The following is an 18,069-nucleotide window of genomic DNA, read 5'->3' on the forward strand; positions in this document are numbered from 1 at the left end:
GCCAGAATCGAGCAGGTAAGCTGTTGGGGAGGAGGGTTTCTGACAGTTAGGTAAGAATAGACACAAAGAAATAGCAGAGCAGTTGGGAGTCTACTACCATCTGCCGCTGTTGATTGGAGACCCTGCATATGGTGCAGCATCATTACAGAAGTGCTCATGATACCAGCAAAGATCACCAGCAACTCAAACATCCTGGGCACCACTAGCTAGTCAGAGGTGTGTGTGTGTGTGTGTGTGTGTGTGTGTGTGTGTGTGTGTGTGTGTGTGGGGAAACCTGCATGGGCGTCCACACTAGTGGTTGTAGACATTGTGGGGTGGGTATGCCACAGTGTGGGGGTGAGCATGTACTCCTGTATAAAGATGAGCTTGTTCATGTAGCCAGTCATGCAGGTTATGAGTAGCGCTATGTCTGTGGAGGATTCATGGGATGTGGACTGCATTTCTGAAACTGCAAGTTGCGCTATCAGCTGGTCTTTCAGGGCACCGAATCTGCCGGACTGTGGCAGGCTTGTGATGGTGTCGTATGCCACCATAGAAGGCCCTAGCTGCATCACTGTTATGGCAAATTGTGTGAAGTCACTGGTAATGTGAATATTGCCTCTACCCAAGCAAACAGCAACTAAGGGTCGTGGGAGTTGAAACGCAGCAAGTGGATGGTGGTGGTGGGAAGAGGGCAAGTGCACTGGAGCAGTGGCTGTCCTTGCGAGCTGTGGGCAGCAGCTGAGGAAAGTGTGAAACATGGCCATATTCGCTTGCAGATTGGGGAGGGGCTGGGGGCCGAGTTCAGTTACCTGCAGTAGGCAGCAGTAGTGTGCTGTGCTACGCCCACAGCCCGGTGTGGTGAGTGCTATCTGGGTGGTAGGGGAATGTGTCGTCAGCAGCCTCTCAGTGCAGCCGGCGGTGGTATGGAGCATAAGTTTGAGAGGGGGGGGGGGGGGGGTTTACACTGAGGTCACCATCTTGGGAATTGAGTTCCTCTTTGAACATAAGAGGTGGATACCATCTGTTTGCTAGGCGTGGAGGGTAAAATGGATGGACAAAGCAGGCAAACAACATAACAAAAGATGTCCAAATACTGAACAGTTCCTTTATTGGAATGTTAACAGACACAATTCATTGCAGAATGCATTTACACAGGTATGTTGCCGCAAAAATGTCTATGAACTAAAATTCTCTCATGAAGGAATTAAAAGCACACACATAGGATGCCCACCAGCTATGTGCGGGAAATCAGTTCACACAGTTTTTTAAACATGAGAAACGTTATTAATTTTTGTGAAGTGTGGTGAATGGAGTTAATCTACCACAGTGATCAAGGAAGTTAAAAATGGATTTGGAGGTAGCATTAAGTTTATCTAATATGACACAGTGATCAAAGCAAAATACAGTATACAAATAAATGAACTTAAGGTGCTGTAAGTGCATCTAATCTACCACAGTGACTATAATAAATACCAACTAGAAATAAACTTGAGGTACCATAGTTGAAGCAAATCTAACACAGGTTGAGATTTCAATCATTAATGGTTGTATGCCTAGTGCTGGTGTGATCTGCCTATACTTCACAAAAAAAGTTCAGTTTCCTCCCATGCGGAAATTATGATTTTGGCACAGAATGTATTGATTGGGGGTCATGTGTAAGTTTATGTTTTATCTGGTGAAATGCTCATAAATATCACAGTTTTTTGCAATTACATTCCTTGGCTGTTGTATTTATTTTAAAGAATATAATACAGAAAGATGGTGAAGGAGGAATACCAGAGAACTTGAATTGAGGTTTACATGCGTCTCTAGGTTTGCATCCAACACGTTTTTAATGGCTCTTTGAAAGTGCTGATAGCTGCTTTTGAGTTTACCCAGAAAGTGGCCCCAAATTGAAAGTGAGAATGAAAGTAGCCGTGACAAGGTTTCATGACTATTTTCTCACTGCAAGAAGATTTTAGTGTATGGTACATCTCACTAAAATCCTTCTGGGTGTACTGCTGCATAATCTTAAAAAATGCCTAAAATACTAAAATAAAACAATGTTTCAACCATGTAGCAGTGACTGAATCATTGGCTTATTTTAATATCTTATTAAATGATGTGCCAGTACACCCCGAAAGATTTTAATAAGATTGATAATGGGCATGGGAGGCTATGCACTGTTTTGGTTTTTTTTTTTTTGTTTGTTTGGTTTTTTTCCTGCTATCTGATTTGCATGATATCCTGAAACACAGAGGCAGCTCAGCAACCAAGCAAAGCCATTCTCATTCATTTTAGCACCTGTTAGAACAATGTAGCACAGTGATCAATATTGGCTTTTTTGCAGGTTGATGAGCTGATGAGGCTAGCACCTGATCTTTTCTCTGGTAAAGAAAAAGCAGCTACTACAGCAGCGTCAACTGCACAATCTCCATCAACTCCCACCCCGCCAAGAAGACTTAAGGTGAGAAATGTGAAGAATATCACCAGGTAATACCATAAAAAATTCTTTAATATTTCTTTACTAATGGACATTTGTGTTTCAGGGTCCAAAGTCACGTGAGTCATCACCATCACTGGAGAGAAAAGAATTTGTCAAAGGTATGTAACATCCAGTTTCCCCATTCCTGATTTCTCAACAGAATTGTAGGGTAGCAAATAATTTAGCACTAAACTGTACTGTATGAAACAACAGTGTAATAGTCTGTACTTGAAAGTGGTGAAAGGTCCTAGTTGACACAACATGAAGAGGAACAATTTTTACCAAAAGAAAATTCCTAATTATTCCTGCAGAAAACTTTATAGTGTCTCTTGTACAAAAGTTTTGTTTAGCTTATTGAAGAACTCAGATATTGGATGTTGATCATATTAGAATAGATTAGTTTATTGGTTTTTGTTTCTGTAGTAAAAGTTAACACATCATAATTTAACTTTGTGGTCTCTGCAAAATCTACAATCTTTTTTTGGTGCATTTTTAGTACAACTCACTCTGAGGCAGTTTGATTTTGTTGCAACTCCTTCACAAACTAGTCAACAACAGATCTCTCGAGTCTTCTCTGAGCAGTTTACATGCAACAACAAATAATAAAACATTATTTCTGGTCGAACGAAATAATGTTACTTGAATTTCTTTATGTTTGCAACTGTATCTGACAGTTGTACCTTCCATTGCATTTACAAATAACATGTGGAAATATAATTACTTACATACTGTAATTATCCTTAAATTGCTTCAAAAACATCTTCCTCTGCAGAAACCAGTGTGCCTGTAAAATAAATAGCAATTTCAGTTCTCTTATTCAGCATGTATAGTCTACAATTGGTCTACCCGCAGATTTAGGGGAACTTGGCTTGAACACAAGTAATTTATGTGTCTTGCTTGTATTGTATTTTGAAAAGGAAAATATATTATTTTACATGATTCACATGAGAATATAGGAGGCATAGCATAATATAGGCCAAATGAAGCATATGTTTGGTTTTAGTTTTGAACAAGAATATACATAGAAGACTTAATTCATTTTGGACAGTTTTCAGCTGCTTTTATCTTTTGGTGCCCTGGTACAAGTAACAAGAATAAGAATAAGAATCTTTATTAGCCGTTCAGTATTTTCTTATACAATGGGCTTCTTCAATAAGTTCAGTATTTATATTACAGCTGTGTTGCTATTTCACTTGAGTTTGAAGAAGAATCATATAATTTGTTGGACAGAAGTTTTAATTACTTAGCTGTACACCCCATAGAATGCATTTCAAGTATATGATAAGTTATGCACATGTCAGGTGTACTATTCAGCTGGATGAATAACTTGTGCAGTGTCTTAACATATGACTGAGACATATACCATAACCAAATTAAAACTGATGACCTAGTCATTCTAACTTTATGAGTGTTATAATCATTATATCAGTAAACTAAAGTCCACATCAATACACCAGCACTAAACCCATTGGAAGATTGACATGGTCTTCACATCTACTTACTTTCAGGCGTGATGTTTTTATTTTCATAATTATTCTTCCAGAATTTGAAAGTACTTTCCAACATAAAAGTATATTCTGTAAATACAATTTGTTTTATATTAATTTAGACTTTTTTGTTTGTTTAGAATCCTCTGTGGATAGGAAAATACAGTTGCAAACAACAATGCAGAAATTAACTGAGGTAACTGAAGAACTGCGAAAACAACAAAAACTCACTGAAGAAGAAAGAGATCGTGACCGTGCTAGAAGAGCTATGGGGATGAGAAGGTTTGTAACTTTACTTATTCTTAACTTCAATATTCAATACTTTTTATATTCCACTTATCATTCATAGTTTTAACATTTCTATTCTTCTTCTTTTTACTATTTTCTTTGCTTGAATGTGTAACATTTACTCAATTACAATTAGTTCTATAGGGCAGATAACAGTACATTTTTTTGTAAATGACATCATTACAGAGCTGCCTCAACAGAGTCTGATAATCCTCCAGAAGTTCGCATGCGCCCAAAGACAGGGAACAGTAAAGGAATTCAGCAGAAAGGGAGCTTATACAGAAAGAGCCTTTCTCTGGAGCAGACATCAGCACAAGAGCAGGTATGTGTAGTTAGTAAGAATTTTGAAAGTTGCTAACAAAGCAGATACAATTTACTGGAGGCAACAATTTAATTACAAAATTTAATTGCAAATACTGTTATAAAGTCAAGATGTACCAGAAAGTAATAGCATGCATTAGAAGTAACTGTTTTATTTTATATTATATTACAAAGACTTTTTACTTTCTGTGTAACATTTTTCCATTTTATTAACTTTTGGGAAATTTATTTTGTGATACGTAAACCTTGTTTCTTTTGTGTTGTAAGTTTATTTGTGTATCTGTTGGAGAGATACCAAGTTAATGTAATTAGGTGCAAATGATATTAAAGAGTAGTTTGAGTAATGTCAAGTTGCATAAATATATGAACTGTTTTAAAATACACTCCTGGAAATGGAAAAAAGAACACATTGACACCGGTGTGTCAGACCCACCATACTTGCTCCGGACACTGCGAGAGGGCTGTACAAGCAATGATCACACGCATGGCACAGCGGACACACCAGGAACCGCGGTGTTGGCCGTCGAATGGCGCTAGCTGCGCAGCTTTTGTGCACCGCCGCCATCAGTGTCAGCCAGTTTGCCGTGGCATACGGAGCTCCATCGCAGTCTTTAACACTGGTAGCATGCCGCGACAGCGTGGACGTGAACCGTATGTGCAGTTGACGGACTTTGAGCGAGGGCGTATAGTGGGCATGCGGGAGGCCGGGTGGACGTACCGCCGAATTGCTCAACACGTGGGGCATGAGGTCTCCACAGTACATCGATGTTGTCGCCAGTGGTCGGCGGAAGGTGCACGTGCCCGTCGACCTGGGACCGGACCGCAGCGACGCACGGATGCACGCCAAGACCGTAGGATTCTACGCAGTGCCGTAGGGGACCGCACCGCCACTTCCCAGCAAATTAGGGACACTGTTGCTCCTGGGGTATCGGCGAGGACCATTCGCAACCATCTCCATGAAGCTGGGCTACGGTCCCGCACACCGTTAGGGCGTCTTCCGCTCACGCCCCAACATCGTGCAGCCCGCCTCCAGTGGTGTCGCGACAGGCGTGAATGGAGGGACGGATGGAGACGTGTCGTCTTCAGCGATGAGAGTCGCTTCTGCCTTGGTGCCAATGATGGTCGTATGCATGTTTGGCGCCGTGCAGGTGAGCGCCACAATCAGGACTGCATACGACCGAGGCACACAGGGCCAACACCTGGCATCATGGTGTGGGGAGCGATCTCCTACACTGGCCGTACACCACTGGTGATCGTCGAGGGGACACTGAATAGTGCACGGTACATCCAAACCGTCATCGAACCCATCGTTCTACCATTCCTAGACCGGCAAGGGAACTTGCTGTTCCAACAGGACAATGCACGTCCGCATGTATCCCGTGCCACCCAACGTGCTCTAGAACCAGCAACATCTCCGGATCTGTCCCCCATTGAGCATGTTTGGGACTGGATGAAGCGTCGTCTCGCGCGGTCTGCACGTCCAGCACGAACGCTGGTCCAACTGAGGCGCCAGGTGGAAATGGCATGGCAAGCCGTTCCACAGGACTACATCCAGCATCTCTACGATCGTCTCCATGGGATAATAGCAGCCTGCATTGCTGCGAAAGGTGGATATACACTGTACTAGTGCCGACATTGTGCATGCTCTGTTGCCTATGTCTATGTGCCTGTGGTTCTGTCAGTGTGATCATGTGATGTATCTGACCCCAGGAATGTGTCAATAAAGTTTCCCCTTCCTGGGAAAATGAATACACGGTGTTCTTATTTCAATTTCCAGGAGTGTATTTTAAAAGTAATACTTAGCATTAAATTTGAGATTATATTACCCCCTATTTTCTTTGCAGCAGTCAATCTGGACAGATACAGAGAACGAAGGCAGCCTATCAAGCTTACAGTCTGTAGGATCAGACACATTTTATCCACTTAAGAGAAGAGAAACCAGCATGGACAGGTATGTTAAAAAATATGCAATCATCAGGGATCCATTGAGGTAACTTAAGGCCACACAGTCCCTTAGCTGTATGTTCTATAAATCATGTTCATGATATATTATAATAATGTGGAATAAGGCAGTTTACAAGCTATTATTTTATATTTTGGTATTTTTTGTCCATTCGCATTTAAGTCTGTGCAACAAAAGAGTGCTTGTTTTGATAATTTCAGTCAATAGGTTATTATTTTGCATTATATGTACTACCGGTATAGTCTTCAACTCATATGTGAAATATGTAGATTTGTTGAGAAGTGTTTTTTTCTCCTCAATACACCATTGTCAGGCATCTCATATCATAGGTCAAGTGAGCCAGATTCTGTGTGTTCATGATTCATCCTGTTTCAAGCCAAAGTTAGTGTTAATGAAGAGTAATGCAAAGATATTTAAATCTTCTACTGTAACTATGGGCATTGTTATTGTTTCCAAATATGTTGGAACCTTTACAACAAATTTCTTGAAATGTGTGTGCAGAAATGAAACATACTCTGTGATGATAATTAGCAAGTTAATGCTATGTACCATACTGCATCAAACCCAGACACATGCCTTTTATAGTGCCAGTTATACGATTGATAATGCATTACCCATGAAAAGTAAGTGCTGGTATTTAGGTTTGAGTCCCAGTTTGGCACACATTTTCACTTGCCAAAAAACTCCAATAATATCATGAAGCAGTGGTTAAATGCTGATCCCTTTAAAGAGATGTATGTAGATCACCACCACATATTATCCTGACAGTTTGCTTTTAAAAATGACAAGTTTTTTCCTAAAAGATGAGTTGCTAGAACTATTATTTCGTAATATACTAGCAGGTTATAATAACAAAAAGTGTTATCTAATTGTATTGTGGTCTCCTGTAGTTGTGATCAAAGAAGTTATAATTTTTTTTACTTCTCATTTCATATGAGGGGCCCAATCGAAAAAGGGGCATTTGCCACCTGCACAGCGATTTTGTGATTTTGGTACAGGCAGACAGCTGATGCCATCTAGTATCGTTGGTGGGAACTTCTAGCACAGTGGCATGTGCATGTTCCTTTAAAGAGAATGTATTGTATTTTCTGTTATTCAAGATTGACTCATTCCCAGTGGAAAAGAGGCCCATGCCAATAGAATCTCTGTGTCTCATGAGTCGATTCGTCTCATTGGTCGACTTGGTTTTGGAAAGCCAATCAGAAAGCATTTCTCAAATGTTGTTCATATGTTTCCAAGATGGCAGCAATAGATGTTGCTATTAATGTTACTCATGAACAAATTGCAACAGTAACTTACATGAAAAAAAAAAATGTAAAGGAAATGAGTGGAAAGATAATGAAAGGAAGAGGTTAAGAAACAATGGAAAAGAATATAAATCCCGAAAAAATAAGATTGTTCCTGAGGAAAGTGTTTCGTGGTGCCAGTGATCCATCCATGCTGCAAAACTATGGTATGGTTTCTGCAAATACTCAACATTTAATGGGGAACAGAAGGAGGCGATATTTATTGAGTTTTCTTGGTTGGGAGATTATAATAAGCAAAATGCTTATTTATATGGATTAGTGTGACCTAATAAGTGCAAAAAAGTGTATCCAAAGAAGAGGAAGGTTCCAACAGTAAGCCAGAGGAAGGATTCTTTCAGGTATTTTATTTTTGACACTCCAGTTACTGAGGTTGAAGTGTGTAGGACTGCATTTCTAGCTGTTCATGCCATTTCTGTAAAATGTTTGAGGACTGCCCATAGCAATTAAGGATGTGACACTGAGATTCATGAATCTACAACACTTGTATCTGTAAATACACCTAGACAGGATGGAAGAGGCAAGCATTGTAACAGACCTCACTCCATTGATAAGGAGAGAAAAAATCACATCGTAATGTTTCCAAGGTACACATCACATTATAGTAGAATGCAGAATCCGAACAAGTCCTACAAAACCTCTGTTCACTTGATTGCTGGAATGTATCATTTGTACTGTGAAGATCTTAAAATTACAGGTGAAGTCCCAGTGAAACAACTTGTGTATGAAACCATTTTCAACACAGAATATAGTGTTGGTTTTAAATTGCTGTTGAGTGATACAAGTCGTATTTGTGATTCTGCTAAGGCACGTAATAACACCAAATCCACAGACATCAAACTACACCTTGAGAAAGCTGAAGCTGCATATAGTGCTCTGAAAAGTGACTGAAATGAGTCAAAATAGGATGGTAGTGATGAACTCATTTTGTGCATGGATTTACAACAGGCATTGCCAACACCATATATCTCGAAAGAAACAGTTTTTTTATAAGAGACAACTTTGGACATATAATTTCTGTATTCACCATTGTAGTGATGAGAAGGCAGTGATGTGTGTCTGGTCCAAGTATGTTGCATCTAGACGGGCCGATGAAGTAGCTAGCTGTGTTTTAAAGGCTATAGACATGATGAAGGAAGAATGTTATCAAAGGCTCATCATTTATTTTGATTTTTGTGTTGGCCAAAATAAAAACTACATTATCCTAGGTCTGTGATTGTACCTCCTAGATAAAAAATGTTTTGATGTTGTTGAGCACAAATTTCTCCTCCCTGGTCACACATTCCTGCCATGTGACAGGGATTTTAGAGTTATTGAGAAGATGAAAAGAAAGACATAAGCTGTGTACACTCCAGCAAAACAGGCTGAACTAATAAGAAAGAGCAAGCAAAAGAACCCATTCCTTGTGGCTGAAATGAAGAAAGACGAATTTGTGTCTTTATTGTCTATAATGAACAGTATAGTCAAATGTAATGTTACTGGCTTTAAATTATAATAATGTGGCCTAATATTTACTAGTACCATCTAGTTACTGTATCACAGCAGGAGTTCACATTACTATATAAAATCATATTTCCTTAATTCCCATTTCCTGACACAACATACTCTGGTGGCATGTGCCCCTTTTCCACTGGGCCCCTCATATGTTAGGAATATGTCTTCACTTGTGGATTTCATGTGAAAAATAACATTGTGTGTGTGTGTGTGTGTGTGTGTGTGTGTGTGTGTGTGTGTGTGTGTGTGATTTGCTCATGCATTTGTTCACTTCTCTTGGCCACTCAAAAATAGTCATTACTGGACACAAACAATCAATCAAGTTAACAAAACTGTATCTTTGCAGTCGTCTTTCTGGTGGCTCAACGCAAAGTGAAACTCCACATTCCACAGAAAAGAAAAAGAAGAAGAGTTTATTGGGGAAACTAAAGAAACTTACAAAGTCTCGAAGCACCGAAGAGACCAATACTGCATCGGATTATCCTATGTCGGCCAGTGCTCAGGTGAGAAATATGTGGCAGAAATTTTTAGTTTAAGACAAAGTCTTTAAAAACATTGGTATCCTTCCTAAAATGTTTACATATTACACTGGAATGTATGAGAGTAGCAGGCACAACTATAAGGCTAGGATTAACTATTATTCTAAATGTTGAGGAGCATTAAGAATCAGATTACCTGCAGAAATTATAAAATCATCCATTTAAATATCTTTCTTTATATGATATTTAGTTTCATGTCGGCACGGCTAGCCATTTAAAACATAGCATTAATTGTCAGCACTGCTGTACTTAAATACTGTAGAAAATTAAAAATAGTGTAAGGGTAGCGAGAAGAAACTCTGTTTGTTCAAGATGTTGTAGCACAATATTTTCAGGTCCCTAATTATGAGTTATTCTAAACTGTTAGATTTTGTGTTCAGTTTCTCATCAAAACTTAATCTCAGAGGGCAAGTTAGAATTTTATAACTTAGTGAAATTACAAGGATGAGTTAACATGTTTTGTGAAAAACATAATACATACAAAAACAAAATTTATTTCTCAGCATTGCCTACTATGAGCTTTATTTATGTACTTAACAGATTCCCACTTTTTATAGCCTCAGAAACCCTGAAAAATAACTTCAGTATTCAATAAAAATTTTTTTCATGATAAAGAAACAAAAATGTCACATGAGAGCAAATCTGGTATACATTCATCAACCCACTGTTTTGAATGAATCTTTATTCCAGGGGTGTAATAATGGATTGACATTTTCTCTATAGTCTTGTAAGAATGCTGGAAGACTTTTCAATTGTCCTTCAGCTTGAGAAATCTGCCATATCTCCGTGCCTACATTAGCATATGTGAGAAAGTGGTTCTGAGTGGCATTGCAGAATCCCCTTAAACTTTCCTCACCCAAGTCTCTGTCAGACGTGCAGTCCATACTTTTATTTTAAAATGTTTAATCACTGGATGGTACTTGTCTTTATAATTATGTATAGAATGAATAAAATCAGTAGCACCTATCACTTAAGAAAGATGCCACAAAGCAACTGTACACTGCATCTGTTTGAAACTGTAACAAAATCTTTACAATGTCTTCTTCATCTTCTTTTTTTCTGACAAGCTTTATGAAATGTAAAGAAGTAGAGGAAACATTATGTTTTTAAACTTTGACTTGAGACATCTGGGTACAGAAATTTGTGTGGCTATTTGAATTTGACAATGCATTGATATCATTTTCCTTGCCCATTCTGTGTTTGTCTGTCATTCCAATGGATAGTATGAGATGGCAAGCCTCGGACAGGGAAGAAATCTGTCATGATCTTTTCAAAAGAATTATTCTAGCATTTGCCTTCATTCATTCAGGGTAACCATGGAGAAACTAAATCAAATTGGTTGCTCAGGGATTTAAAATCCACTCATCTCTCAATTGCAAATTCAGTCTGTTAACTACTGTTCCAACTTCTTCAGTTTCCTTCTTTATTCTAGCAACTTTCTCCATTTGAATTCCTTATTGATGCATAATGGAACAAAATACACAGGAACATGTTATGTGGTCCATTTTCTGTGTTTTTCTTTGAATAAATTAATTTGCAAATATGAAATTCTACAAGACGACATATTTAGAGTTAAGTGTAATAGAAATATGAAACAAAAAGCTAGACATAAAAAGATGAAAATGCAGCAGACTAAAAGTAATATTAGTATGTGTTACATTTGTGAAACATCACTTGTACAAGAGCTATTTATAAACTAACCTCTGACTGACTATTAAAAAAGGAAAAGAATATATGAAACAACTCATATACATTCTGTACTTACATGTCATTACTTCTCCACATAGTCGCCAAACATCTGTCATATTGTGACACTGGCTTTGATATCCCTTCTTCAAAGAAGTATCCTGCCTGGTGCTTCTGCCAGTTGTTGACAAAATGATTGAGGTCATCTTCTGTCATGAATTGCTGTGTAGCCAGGCAGGCCTTCATATTGTGCAGGAGATGGAAGTCACTTAGTGCCAAGTCTCACTAATAGGGAAGATGTTGAAATATCTCCTTGCTGAAGAGTCAGAGTTTTTCCTTCCTTCTATTCACAGTATGGGGTCATGCATCATCATGAAGGAAAGTGATTCCCTGTGTAATCATTCTCTGCAGTTTGTTTTGGATTGACCTTTGGGTTTCACAAGAGTCCCACAATAAAGCTGTGATGTCACAGGAATCTCAAGTGTTACTACAATGAAATCTGTTTTGTGATTCCAGAAAACTGTAACGTTCTTTTTGTGGTTTGACAGTGTGTGTCTGAATTTTTTGGGCTTATTGGGAGAATAAGTGTGCATCTACTGTTTGGACTAGTTCATGTACTGAACTCACATCTCAACCCCCTCGTCATGGTAGCACTGAAGTGCAGAAGGAATATCAAGGCCAAACTCACTGTCTCAGTTTAGTGAACATATGTTAGACATTTTGGTACCCATCATGCTGAAAACTTATGGTAACCAAACCTCTCTGTGACGGCATTAGTAGGGTTGCCCTTGGAATCTGGGGCACATCTTCAGAAAGTTCAGAAATTGTAAACCAGTGACTCACATACAAAAATTCATTGGTCACATCTGAATGTCTTCCTCAACCACTTTCATCATGCACATCTATGTGACCTGCCTTGAATTTTAAGCACCAGTTACTCACAGCACTGTCACTGTAACTTCATCCTCATACACAGGACACAATTGACACTGAATCTCAGTGGCATTGACTCATGCTTTCAGGAAGTGAATTATAGAATGCACCTCACAGCTGCCATGAAACATGACCACTGGGCATTTCATTTCATCCTAGACTCTGTCTTATAATTGTCTGTATCATCTTTGTTTCCGTTATAAAGGAAACAGTTCAAAATAAGAAAGCAGGCAGCTGGGGAATACAAGGTGGACAGTAATAAAACTGACAAACTGCAGGGACAGAGACCTGACTGGAAATGGAGGAAAAAAGGTCCTATGAACATGTGTCCGCATTGTTGTCATGACAGATGGCACTGACGAATGACAGTTCGTCTGACCATGTGCTATGTGTTCCTGATGTGCCTCAGGCTGTGTAATTGACATAGCATACTGAAAGCAGCAGAATGATCTGGTATTCATATTGGTAAAAAGCCAAAATGTTGTTTGTGTACAGCTAACCAGATGGAAATGGTTGAACGGCAGTGTGGCAATACCAAAACAAGTACCCTCAAAGACACCAACCACAACACACAATACTTCAAGCCTTTTTGTCTGTTTGTAACTTCATGGGTTCCTTCAGGCAGACAAACAAGCAGGGAGGCAGTGGAATTTGCATACACCAGATTTTGAGGACAAATATGATTATGTGTATCCAGCATGACAGTTGCTGTTATCGCTATCAGCTGCAACGAGTGCAAGGATTATCAGCAGCAGATTTCCCTCTACAGAAAGGATTTTGTCAATGGTTTTTGCACCAGACCATTACAATTATGGGCTTTCTGGCATCAGTCCTCTTTACTGACAAAGCGATCTTTACCAGAGCTGGCCTCGTCAGTCTGCACAATTATTTGTAGGTTACAGAAAATTTTTGGGGAATGATAGAGGCATCAATGTATGGACAGGATTCTTGGTGGCCTCATACTTGGACCACTTATTATTGCACAATGCCTCAACAAAGGAACATACCTGGACTTCCTCCAGTATACTCTGCCTCAGCTGCTTGAGACTAGGCCTTTGGCAATATGACAGTTTATGTGGTTTCCGCATGATGGAGCACCATGCTACTTCTGCATTTACAGTTTGCCGGCAACTCAACATGTTCCCTGGACATTGTACAGGACATGGAGACCCTGTAGCATGGCCTGCTAGATCACTGGAATTAGACCCCCTGGATCTTTACCTCTGGAACATCTGAAAAGCATTGGGTATGCCGAACCATTTCTAATGTGCAGACCCTTCAGCAGTGTGTTTATGATTCTTGTGATGCTATTTGGAGAGAGGCCATAAAATGTAAAAGAGTGTGGCAATCCTTGATGTGAGAATGAATGTGTGCATTGCATCCCATGGAGGCCACTTTGAACAACTGTTGTGACATGGGCACAATGCAGCTCTGTACTGTGTTCCAGGATGATTTGTTATCATTGCATACGCTCTGTCCATTTCTGGACACATATTCAGAGGACCTTTTTTCCTCCATTTCCAGTCAGGAATCGATCCCTGCAGTTTGTCGGTTTTATTAATGTTCACCGTGTATAACTATTCCTTGAATACATGTTTGATTGTTGTTGATGGTGGTGATTGATTAACAATATTTAGAAGCTTTCTTTTCATTGTAATTTTTTATGACAACACTCAAAAAGAATATTATATAAACTGACTTAAGTTTCATGGACTGTGATGAACTATTTTCACTGTACTGTATTTCTATTATTAGATGAGTGAATTGGGGGACAGAAATGAAAGAGGAAGCCGCCTGGTAGAATTTTGCACAGAGCACAACATAATCATAACTAACACTTGGTTTAAGAATCATGAAAGAAGGTTGTATACATGGAAGAATCCTGGAGATACTAGAAGGTATCAGATAGATTATATAATGGTAAGACAGAGATTTAGGAACCAGGTTTTAAATTGTAAGACATTTCCAGGGGCAGATGTGGACTCTGACCACAATCTATTGGTTATGACCTGTAGATTAAAACTGAAGAAACTGCAAAAAGGTGGGAATTTAAGGAGATGGGACCTGGATAAACTAAAAGAACCAGAGGTTGTACACAGATTCAGGGAGAGCATAAGGGAGCAATTGACTGGAATGGGGGAAATAAATACAGTAGAAGAAGAATGGGTAGCTTTGAGGGATGAAGTAGTGAAGGCAGCAGAGGATCAAGTAGGTAAAAAGACGAGGGCTAGTAGAAATCCTTGGGTAACAGAAGAAATATTGAAATTAATTGATGAAAGGAGAAAATATAAAAATGCAGTAAGTGAAACAGGCAAAAAGGAATACAAACGTCTCAAAAATGAGATCGACAGGAAGTGCAAAATGGCTAAGCAGCGATGGCTAGAGGACAAATGTAAGGATGTTGAGGCCTATCTCACTAGGGGTAAGATAGATACCGCCTACAGGAAAATTAAAGAGACCTTTGGAGATAAGAGAACGACTTGTATGAATATCAGGAGCTCAGATGGAAACCCAGTTCTAAGCAAAGAAAGGAAAGCAGAAAGGTGGAAGGAGTATATAGAGGGTCTATACAAGGGCGATGTACTTGAGGACAATATTATGGAAATGGAAGAGGATGTAGATGAAGATGAAATGGGAGATACGATACTGCGTGAAGAGTTTGACAGAGCACTGAAAGACCTGAGTCAAAACAAGGCCCCCGGAGTAGACAATATTCCATTGGAACTACTGACGGCCGTGGGAGAGCCAGTCCTGACAAAACTCTACCATCTGGTGAGCAAGATGTATGAAACAGGCGAAATACCCTCAGACTTCAAGAAGAATATAATAATTCCAATCCCAAAGAAAGCAGGTGTTGACAGATGTGAAAATTACCGAACTATCAGCTTAATAAGTCACAGCTGCAAAATACTAACACGAATTCTTTACAGACGAATGGAAAAACTAGTAGAAGCCAACCTCGGGGAAGATCAGTTTGGATTCCGTAGAAACACTGGAACACGTGAGGCAATACTGACCTTACGACTTATCTTAGAAGAAAGATTAAGAAAAGGCAAACCTACGTTTCTAGCATTTGTAGACTTAGAGAAAGCTTTTGACAATGTTGACTGGAATATTCTCTTTCAAATTCTAAAGGTGGCAGGGGTAAAATACAGGGAGCGAAAGGCTATTTACAATTTGTATAGAAACCAGATAGCAGTTATAAGAGTCGAGGGACATGAAAGGGAAGCAGTGGTTGGGAAGGGAGTAAGACAGGGTTGTAGCCTCTCCCCGATGTTGTTCAATCTGTATATTGAGCAAGCAGTAAAGGAAACAAAAGAAAAATTCGGAGTAGGTATTAAAATTCATGGAGAAGAAATAAAAACTTTGAGGTTCGCCGATGACATTGTAATTCTGTCAGAGACAGCAAAGGACTTGGAAGAGCAGTTGAATGGAATGGACAGTGTCTTGAAAGGAGGATATAAGATGAACATCAACAAAAGCAAAACAAGGATAATGGAATGTAGTCTAATTAAGTCGGGTGATGCTGAGGGAATTAGATTAGGAAATGAGGCACTTAAAGTAGTAAAGGAGTTTTGCTATTTGGGGAGCAAAATAACTGATGATGGTCGAAGTAGAGAGGATATAAAATGTAGGCTGGCAATGGCAAGGAAAGCGTTTCTGAAGAAGAGAAATTTGTTAACATCCAGTATTGATTTAAGTGTCAGGAAGTCATTTCTGAAAGTATTTGTATGGAGTGTAGCCATGTATGGAAGTGAAACATGGACGATAAATAGTTTGGACAAGAAGAGAATAGAAGCTTTCGAAATGTGGTGCTACAGAAGAATGCAGAAGATTAGATGGGTAGATCACATAACTAATGAGGAAGTATTGAATAGGATTGGGGAGAAGAGAAGTTTGTGGCACAACTTGACCAGAAGAAGGGATCGGTTGGTAGGACATGTTCTGAGGCATCAAGGGATCACCAATTTAGTATTGGAGGGCAGCGTTGAGGGTAAAAATCGTAGAGGGAGACCAAGAGATGAATACACTAAGCAGATTCAGAAGGATGTAGGTTGCAGTAGGTACTGGGAGATGAAAAAGCTTGCACAGGATAGAGTAGCATGGAGAGCTGCATCAAACCAGTCTCAGGACTGAAGACCACAACAACAACAACAATGAGTGAATATTCTGTATTCATAGCTGGGACTGCTCGTTTTATTTAGTTAACGCTTACTTGAAATTCCAGTAGTGCCTGTTGTTAGTTTACACCCAGCAAATGTTGTTTCCTGTACTCATTGTATTTAATTGCTTTCAATTAATATGAATTTGATGTGAGGTTCAGATAGGATAATCTGGTATGTTGAGTGACTTGAAGTGACTTGAAACAGAAAATCTGTGTCAGCTATAGATGATGAAGGAGATGGTTTCATGAGTTTTGTTAGAAAGTCATGTTTAAATAGAAGGATGAGAAAAGATACCAATACCAAGCCTGGTGGGGCTCCACAGTAGTTATGGTTTTCACCAAGTGAGTTTTTTCAATACATCACAAATGGGTATTATGTGGTAACTGTTGCTAGACTACACAATAACTAGATGCTTATTATGCTCCAAATGCTTATACTAAAACTAACATTTTGCCTGAGGAACATAATGATAACTTGTTGTATCTATAAATCAATATTCATTTTCGCACATAGATTCAACAGTAGAAATGCAGTTTCAATACTTTGTATAGCTGTTTAGCTTAAGACCACTATAAAGTTTTAATGTTAATAATCTCAATGCTATGGTAATAATTAATTCCATTTATAATAAAAAATAACTAAAAGGAGAGAATCTTAAAGCAACAGCTATCATAGAATGTACAGGAAAATGCTGCAACTCTGACGCAGTAACAGGATATTTGGAAAATTACAAAATATATTTATTGAATCTAAATTACAAGCATTGTTCTGTAGTGTTTGGCCACTTAGTTATCTCAATATGCTTATGATAGAAGTAAAATTTTCAGTCTCCTTTCTATTCCATGTTACTAAGAATTGTTTCCTGTATTCAAAACATACTACAAGCAGAGTTCTTTTTGATTTTTAATAGAAAAGAAACAAAATTGTAATTTATAACAAAGTACACCACTGTTAACAATTAGTAGAAAATGTAAACTGTAAATGTTGCTAGGAAGTAGTATGGCTGCAAAGTACATCATTGTCAACAATCAGTAGAAAATGTAAACTGTTATTGTTGCTAGAAAGTAGTAAAACTCCTTTGTGCTGTTTATCAGAATTCCCACACTAAATTAATGATGCACAATTGCTTTCAATACACAGTGTAATTGCTACCAGTGGAAGGTATCATAAAATAAATTTCATGACCCTAATACAAATTGTGTTCAGAAATATAAGTTAAGAGCTCTCACCCTCTAGTTATTGTACAATAACATTTTAACAAAGTAAAACAATTTACTGATATAGTCTTTTAGGCTTTCCCAATTAAATAACTTGTGATATCTCACTTGGCTAAGGAGCCAAATATTCAATTTAAATTCACTCTATATTGTCTAGCTGGGCATAATCTTCAAGTGAGATGCTGCTATTGCTGAGCTTCATTGAACTGATGCCATGGTGACACT

The 18,069-nt window shown here is 38.7% G+C and overlaps 1 protein-coding gene across 2 annotated transcripts in view; it reads left to right on the plus strand.

The window, feature by feature from the left end:
* LOC124774718 (trichohyalin) overlaps positions 1-18,069 on the plus strand; it is a 402,178-nt gene that overhangs the window by 381,471 nt on the left and 2,638 nt on the right. For both annotated transcript variants that reach the window (XM_047249503.1, XM_047249504.1), the window contains exons 37-42: positions 2,312-2,428; positions 2,511-2,565; positions 4,074-4,215; positions 4,408-4,543; positions 6,387-6,493; positions 9,650-9,806. In XM_047249503.1, coding sequence (XP_047105459.1) covers positions 2,312-2,428; positions 2,511-2,565; positions 4,074-4,215; positions 4,408-4,543; positions 6,387-6,493; positions 9,650-9,806 — 714 coding nt within the window. The remainder of the gene's footprint in view (positions 1-2,311; positions 2,429-2,510; positions 2,566-4,073; positions 4,216-4,407; positions 4,544-6,386; positions 6,494-9,649; positions 9,807-18,069) is intronic.

This window comes from Schistocerca piceifrons, chromosome 2 (genome assembly GCF_021461385.2).
Source record: "Schistocerca piceifrons isolate TAMUIC-IGC-003096 chromosome 2, iqSchPice1.1, whole genome shotgun sequence".
Lineage (NCBI taxonomy): Eukaryota > Metazoa > Arthropoda > Insecta > Orthoptera > Acrididae > Schistocerca > Schistocerca piceifrons.